This window comes from Wolffia australiana, chromosome 12 (genome assembly GCF_029677425.1).
Source record: "Wolffia australiana isolate 7733 chromosome 12, ASM2967742v1".
Classification (NCBI taxonomy): Eukaryota; Viridiplantae; Streptophyta; class Magnoliopsida; order Alismatales; family Araceae; genus Wolffia; species Wolffia australiana.
In genome coordinates, this window is record NC_135846.1 from 10,728,867 (window position 1) to 10,735,568 (window position 6,702).

Below are 6,702 nucleotides of genomic sequence, written 5' to 3' on the forward strand. Positions count from 1 at the left end.
TCCAGTATCCAACTCATAATAATATGCAAATCTTAGTTAGTATCCAACCTCCACTTTAAAAGATCAATAGAACAAAATAGTGCAACTCTTTAGAATTCAAGACCATTGTTTACAACTGTTTAAAAATATTAAACATGGGATAATCCATAGGGCTACTTGGCACTTTTGGAAATTTTCTATTAATTTTTTTCCTATACGTTTAATAAGAAACTGGTTATTCTTAAACATTAAATGTAACCTAAGTGATTAATGGATAACGACCTCATTTCAAAATAAATAAAAATATTATAAAAAATGAACAGATGTCATTAAGTAACGTTTAAAAGGGTTTTTTTTTCTAAAATAAGTAGATATGCTAATTACTTGGATGGCTATAATTTTCTCTTAGCAAGAGGGGCTGTATACTTGAGAGGGAAAATCAGTTACACCTAGTGTGCCATGAGGCATCAAACCACATGCCAGAGCCCTTGAATGATTTGAAAGACTGTTGAAACGATATTGTGACTATCAGTCAACTGTTATGTTTCCCTAACTTAAGACCCATCTTCCCCACCCCACAGATAATAATGGTGTGCCAACCCCTTTAGACAGTTATATAATGATCTAGGTAAGGAGATAGAGTTACATAGCTACTTCACTGGACTGACAGAGGTTGACAGGAGTTCATGAGCATGAACAGATAGATAGATCAAATTAACGACTATATGCATGTACGTAGACAGATAGCTAGCTAGGTAGTACTATAGCGATAAATATATAGATAATCATGTATAGATTATAGATGGATGGCAGTAGAGAGGAAGATCTAACTCGAGATGCTGCGTCTATGCACAGAGCCCAGAGAGAAGGAAAAAAGGAGTTAGTAGTAGGAGGGGAGGCCATCACTGTCCCTCTTGGTTTTAGAGAAGAAGCGGGTGAAGCTGCGGCCGTGCTTCTCCGGGGTTGAGCTTGAGCCGGGGGAAGGTGGGGACGGGCCAGGTGAACGGGGAATGGGGCGGCGGGGGGCAATTGGGGACCGGGGAATGGAGCTTGACTCGGGGTCGGGGGGCGCGTTGAAGGGGAACTCGCCACTGTAGCGGTCGGCAGATCGCCGGGTCGGGCCGGTGGGCCGGTCGAGACGCGAGTCGAGGGAATTTGGAGCGGTCTGGGTGGGGGAATGGCTTGGGGGAGAGGGCCCGACTTCAGGGGAGGGGTGCAGTGTCTGCAGCTGCCTGCTGAGCTGCAGAATTGTCTCTTGGCACTCTGCCAGCTTCTCCGCCGCCAAGGCTATCTCCTCCTGCCCATGGGCGCAACTCTTCAGTGTGAGAGAGAGAGACACACACACACACACGCCCACCAAATTAAATGAGAGAGAGAGAGAGAGGAATAGAGGATAAAAGAGAGTTAGCCAGAAGGAGAGAAAAAAGAGAACTAAAGGAATGAAAGGAAGGCAGGGAGGGAGGGAGAGATACTAAAAGGAATAAAAGAGAAAGAGAGAGAGAGAGAGAGAGAGAGAGAGAATAGACAGGATGAAAGATATATATATAGTTAAGGAGAATGAAAGGCGGAGGGAGAACAAAAGAGAATGAAAGAGGGAGAGAGAGTAAAAGGGAATTAAAGAAGAGAGAATAAAGAAAATGAAAGAGGTAGAGAATGAATGAGGATGAAAGGGGAACGAAACAGAGCGAGAAAGAGGGAGAGAGAATAAAAGAGCATGAAAGAGAATGAAAAATGGAGATCAAATAAAAGAGCATGGAAGAGAATGAAAGTGGGAGAGCGAACAAAAGAGCATGACAGAGAATGAAAGAGGAGAGTGAATCAAAGACCATGAAAAGGAATGAGAGTGAGAGATCGAATGAAAAAGAATGGGGAAGAAACTGAAATATATGAAAAGGGGTCCAGATATCCAATCCCATCTTCAAGCATTTCACCATACCGATGAAAACATCAAAAAACTGCAGGAAAGGCCTACCTCCATCTCAAACTCTACCAAAATAAAATAAAATTCAAGCAACACGTTCAACCACTCATCATTACCTGTTTTGTCTTGGTCTCGGCATCAGCATCAGACACTGCATCAGATGTGGAGCCCTTCCGGTTCCTAAAATAAAAAACACAAGTTCGAAGAAGGTGAGCCATCCATCAGAGACTAATTTCAAAAACTAAACGCCTTAGACCTTTCAATCTGCTCTTCAAGATCCTTGCACCTCGTCAGTTCTTCCTCGCGCCTCGACCTCTCCTGCCTAAGGTCCTCCTCCAACCTCTCTACCTCCACGCGAAGCCGCTCCACCTCCGTCTCCAGCTCCCTCGTGCGCTCCTCCATAGACTTATAAGACTCCGTCATGCACTTGAGCTGCGTCTCCGCCAGCCCAACCGACTTCTCCGACGCACCCAACTGCGTCTTCATCCGCTCCATCTCTTCCTCCATCACCGACAACCTTGACCTCGCCCGATCCACTTCCTCGAGCACCTCATCTCTCTCCCTTCTCAGCTCCTCCGTCTTCGACTTGCCACCACATTCATCAATCTTGTTCAGAACCTCGGCCAGATTAAGGATCAAACTGTCACAGCTGGTCACACAGCAAACCACCTTTTCCATGCACTCAGCAAGCTCCTCCAGCTTCCTGCTAAGCCCGTGATCTTCGTCGGTGACTTCCTTGGAGGACGACAGGACGAAGCTGTGGATCTGAGCTATGGCTGTCCTAAGACTCTGGTCATCTGGAGAGGCATTACTACTCTCCGCAGCATCAGCGGTGCAATCAACGAACGTCTGTGGGATCTCCTCCTGCGCATCGAGCAAGATTGCTTTGATATCCTCCAGCAGCTTGCCCATGTCCATGTTCTTGCTCCTCTCCTTTACCATGGTAGCTATCCTTGCTTGGAGCTCAGATATGGCTGTCTCTGACTCCTCACTGGACTCTCCTGAGGCTTTGTTTCCCTCGTCTTCTTCCTTCGCCTCTGAGGACGAGAGGCACGCCAGCCGTTCCATCTCCAGGAAGTCGTCTAGCAGCTCCAAGTCGTGCGACTTGTCAACCTTCTCCTCTTTGACCGGCTCTGAAACGACAGCCGTTGACCAGGACTCTCCGAAGCTCTCCTGTTCGTCAATGCCATCCTCAGAGAGCGATGTGGTGCTCATGGTGCCGTCAATGTCGGGGCTAAGTTTTGACGGGCTCTGCCGGTTTATGACCAGCATGTGGGTCTCCAGGCTGCGGAGCTTGCTTGACGTCTTCGCACAGATGTTTCTAGAAGTCTGGAGCTCGCTGTTTCGCTTGGCCAGAGCTTCCTTCAGCATCTTTGTCTCCTCCTCCATGGCCAGCAACCTCGCAGTGAGGAACTCCTTCTCTTTCTGGTACTGTTGTACGTTCTCGCGGGTACCTTTCGGGGGAGGGTGACGGCCAAAGCTATCGACTTCCTGCCTCATTTGGGCCAATGCTGCGGGCCCAGGGAGCCTTTTTCGCACTAGTTTGCGTAGCCTCTGGCATTCTGCATCTAGCTTGGCAATCTTCTTCACGTCCTCTAAGTGTTGCTTATTTGCCACGTCGGCAGACTTGACACTCATGTTTTTCTCTTCGTTCCTGATTTCCAGCTCTTTGGTCACAATGTGGACTTCGTATTTCAACGACCCGATTTCTTTTTCATAAGACTGTATGGTGGTCTTCAAGACTTCGATTTCTGCATCTGCTTGGTTCTTCTCTTCACTGATCTTCATCAGCATGGTGGAGCGTTCTTGGAGGGACCTCGAAAGGGCGTCATTCTCTGCCGTCGATCGGAGGAGCTCTTGCTCTAGATCGTCGATTCTTGAGTCGAGCTCAAATCTGAGGTTCTCCCATTGCTGGGTTTTTGCAAAGATCACGTCTTGCAGCTGCTGCTCGCTCTCTTCCTTTATTAGCCGTATCTGCTTCATGCACTCCTTTAGAGCACCATCTAGGTGGGCTGCTCGGTCTTCGGCGGTTAACTTCTGGAGCATCACGGATTCTAGTTGGGTTTTCAACGTCAGCGCTTCTGCTTCGGCTTTTTCCCAACCTGTAAAAAAATTCGAATGTCAAGGGAAGTTTGAAATTTATAAGGGTGTAATTTTCAGGAAGTCAACCTGAAACAGCTTCTTCGGCGACTTTTGCGTGTTGCTTCACTAAGTTCTCTTTGGCGACCAAGTCTGATTGGGCGGTGGACAGCTTTTCACTTTGGGAGCTACACTGGTTTTCCAGGGTCCGAACTTCATCCTCCAATCTCAAGAAATGCGCGTGCTGATCCTTGGAGATGGTCACATTATCTGATTCTTTAATCTGCAGGAATTTTGAAATAAAAATGAAAGCTCAGTCCTGGGGAGCCTGCTTTGAGGGAATAAGCGAGAGCACAGTAAAATATATTGTAAACGAACTTCAGAATATAACCACCGCTGCTTCCAAAAAAGGATACAAGGAACGGCTAGCATTCTATAACCCATTTCAAAATTATTATCTTAGGAGGGTAATAGATTCTTCTGAAAAATTGACAGTAATGTGCCCAAGTTTCACTTAAAAGAGAATATATTTAAGCATTTGATATCCAAATAGAATATCAAGAGGAAAAGACGAGGAATCCAAGGAATAACCCAAGCGCGAAGATATCGCTTATGAATTAATGAACATAAATTCATAAATGACATTAAAATACAGACCTCGCTGACTTTATTTCCCACTGAACTGGCGGAGGAGAAGGCAGCAGAATCCGCGGATACAATTTTCTCGGAGCTTTTCTTCTTCCATGGCCAGCTTCGGCGATCCATTGTATCAAGCCTTATCTTAATCAAGGATTAGCAATTTTTTTAAATCTTCTGGCGGACAGGATAACAGATACACCTGAAAGACAAATATCCGAGTGATAACCCACATATTAAAACAATGGATATCCAGCGAACCGTCGAGAGCAGATGAAACAGTACGAATAACTCAAGAGCTCGAACTACGTATTCATAGGATACGAAAGCAAGATAGAAGAAGGGCGATGGATCTTCAGTTTTTGGGTTAACTTAGAATCCCTGAATTCAAAATAAATATGGATACGACGGCACTGTTCAGATTTGGTCCAGATCCATCCAAGGAGTCTACATCACATGGTTATCTTAGAGCAAAAATAATCGAGTCATCTCAAACACCAAAGAATATGTGATAAACCTATGAATTTCAATGGGGTTGTCTATGGTGGAAGAAGGCGGTTTACCGATAACGCATTTCGCGAACAAGTTCACCCTTCTCCTTCAACTAGCAAGCGGGTCAAAACCAAACGATAGAAAAGGCAGATTCGCCAGCAATTACAAAAAAAAATCCCCTCAAAAGACGATTTGAGCAATCAGGAACCAAAAGAAGAGCACACGATTCGAAAACGGCTTGCCAAGCGTCTGTAATCCCAGTTGACACTCCACGCCTTCAAAAGAGCCAGAACTCGTAACTCCCATTTCCTCTGTGGTGCATGCGCGAAGAGAAACCGACAGAGAAGAAGAAGTACTCACAGCAGAATGTAGTGGCCAGGAGGACAATCTGGTGCCAGATCTGAGGGGAAACAGCTCCTGATTTGAAGATTTTAACTTTATTTCCTCGCCACGGACAGTTCTACGCGAAGAAAGAGCTCAGCAACTTCCAACGGAGAGACGCTACCAAATTCGACGAATCTTCACCGGTAAACCATCCGCATTCTACCAAATCGCCGTGTTCTTCCGCTTCGATGTCTGCCTGGTTCTCTTCCCCCTTCGATTTCAGAAAACCGTGCAGACATTCATCGAGCCATAGCCAGCAGGTCCAGTACAGAGACTCAGAGAGATAGATAGAGAGAGGGAGAGAGAGTCCGAAGAACAGAAGCAACAGGGTTGTTAGATCTTCGATGTTTTTACACAAATTCAAAATTAAGTTTCTTCAAATCTCGAATTTGCCCGGGAAAGATGCTGAAATTACGCTTTGTCTTACCTAGCAAGAGTGGACGTTCTGGAAGAATCTTACGAGTCGCCATCGGACGGCTGCGATCTTAGAACGTCGCGTGATCTCAGCCGTCCGTCTCCACGTTGACTCCCCGTCACGTCTCAACCCCGTTCACGCCCCCAGCTGGCCGTCTGAGCCCCGTGATGACAACGACATCCGTCCGATCGTTACGGCGCACCGAATCTCAGCCGTTGGATGGATCGATCTGTTGATATTGCTCTGTCGATGTTGGTTGGCAACACGTGGCCCAATCAGACGATAGCTTTTCGCCAGATGGTGTTCATTTCGTCATCTTTTGGAGCCGCTTCTATTTAAAATTGCGGCAGACGCCTGCGGTGGGCCCCGCAATAGTGACGTCCAAAATTGTATTTATTTTACGTGAAAAAGAAGTTATTGCTGGAAATTTGGCGTTTCTTTTTACCCGCGGTGGACCAACCGATAACGAGACCATAGCGGCAACAGTGCGGAACCAGCGAATAGGAAGCTGCCACGTGGTGGGGAAGCAGTTAATAAACTGATCCCAGGCAATTAAAACCCATCTACAATTTCGGCGCGACGGCTGTCAGATATTTATAATAATTGATAAATGTTTTATCCGCGAGTATTAATTTAATTGTATTTGAGGGAGCGAGTCACCGAGTCGCCGAGTCCGGTCCGAAACCGACTCGGCGGTGGGCGTTAGACTGACGTCACCGGAAAGTAAAAGGGTATTATACTTGTTACAGATAGGCCGCCAGAGCCAGGCTGCCAGCTGGTCCCCAGCTTATCGGGC

The 6,702-nt window shown here is 46.5% G+C and overlaps 1 protein-coding gene across 2 annotated transcripts; it reads right to left on the reverse strand.

The window, feature by feature from the left end:
- Window positions 1-792: 792 nt before the first annotated feature.
- LOC144710148 (filament-like plant protein 4) lies at window positions 793-5,820 on the reverse strand. Of its 2 annotated transcripts, none has more exons than XM_078583827.1 (6): window positions 5,468-5,820; window positions 4,637-4,817; window positions 4,070-4,262; window positions 2,157-4,002; window positions 2,017-2,080; window positions 793-1,276 (listed from the first exon to the last, which is right to left on the reverse strand). In XM_078583827.1, the coding sequence occupies exons 2-6, from the start codon at window positions 4,742-4,744 to the stop codon at window positions 860-862; spliced, it is 2,628 nt and encodes an 875-aa protein (XP_078439953.1). In that variant the 5' UTR covers window positions 4,745-4,817; window positions 5,468-5,820; the 3' UTR covers window positions 793-859. The 2 variants fall into 2 exon arrangements, with proteins under 2 accessions (XP_078439953.1, XP_078439954.1); XM_078583828.1 differs by lacking the exon at window positions 5,468-5,820 and adding an exon at window positions 5,179-5,406.
- Between the last annotated feature and the right edge of the window lie 882 nt (window positions 5,821-6,702).

Excerpts from the sequence above, each read along its gene's own strand:
- LOC144710148 (XM_078583827.1), bottom strand. The coding sequence starts at position 4,744 with ATGGATCGCCGAAGCTGGCCATGGAAGAAGAAAAGCTCCGAGAAAATT. Across the intron at positions 4,263-4,636 it reads TGGGAAATAAAGTCAGCGAG|ATTAAAGAATCAGATAATGT; the intron begins GTCTGTATTTTA and ends AAATTCCTGCAG. Across the intron at positions 2,081-2,156 it reads CTTGAAGAGCAGATTGAAAG|GAACCGGAAGGGCTCCACAT; the intron begins GTCTAAGGCGTT and ends TTTTTATTTTAG.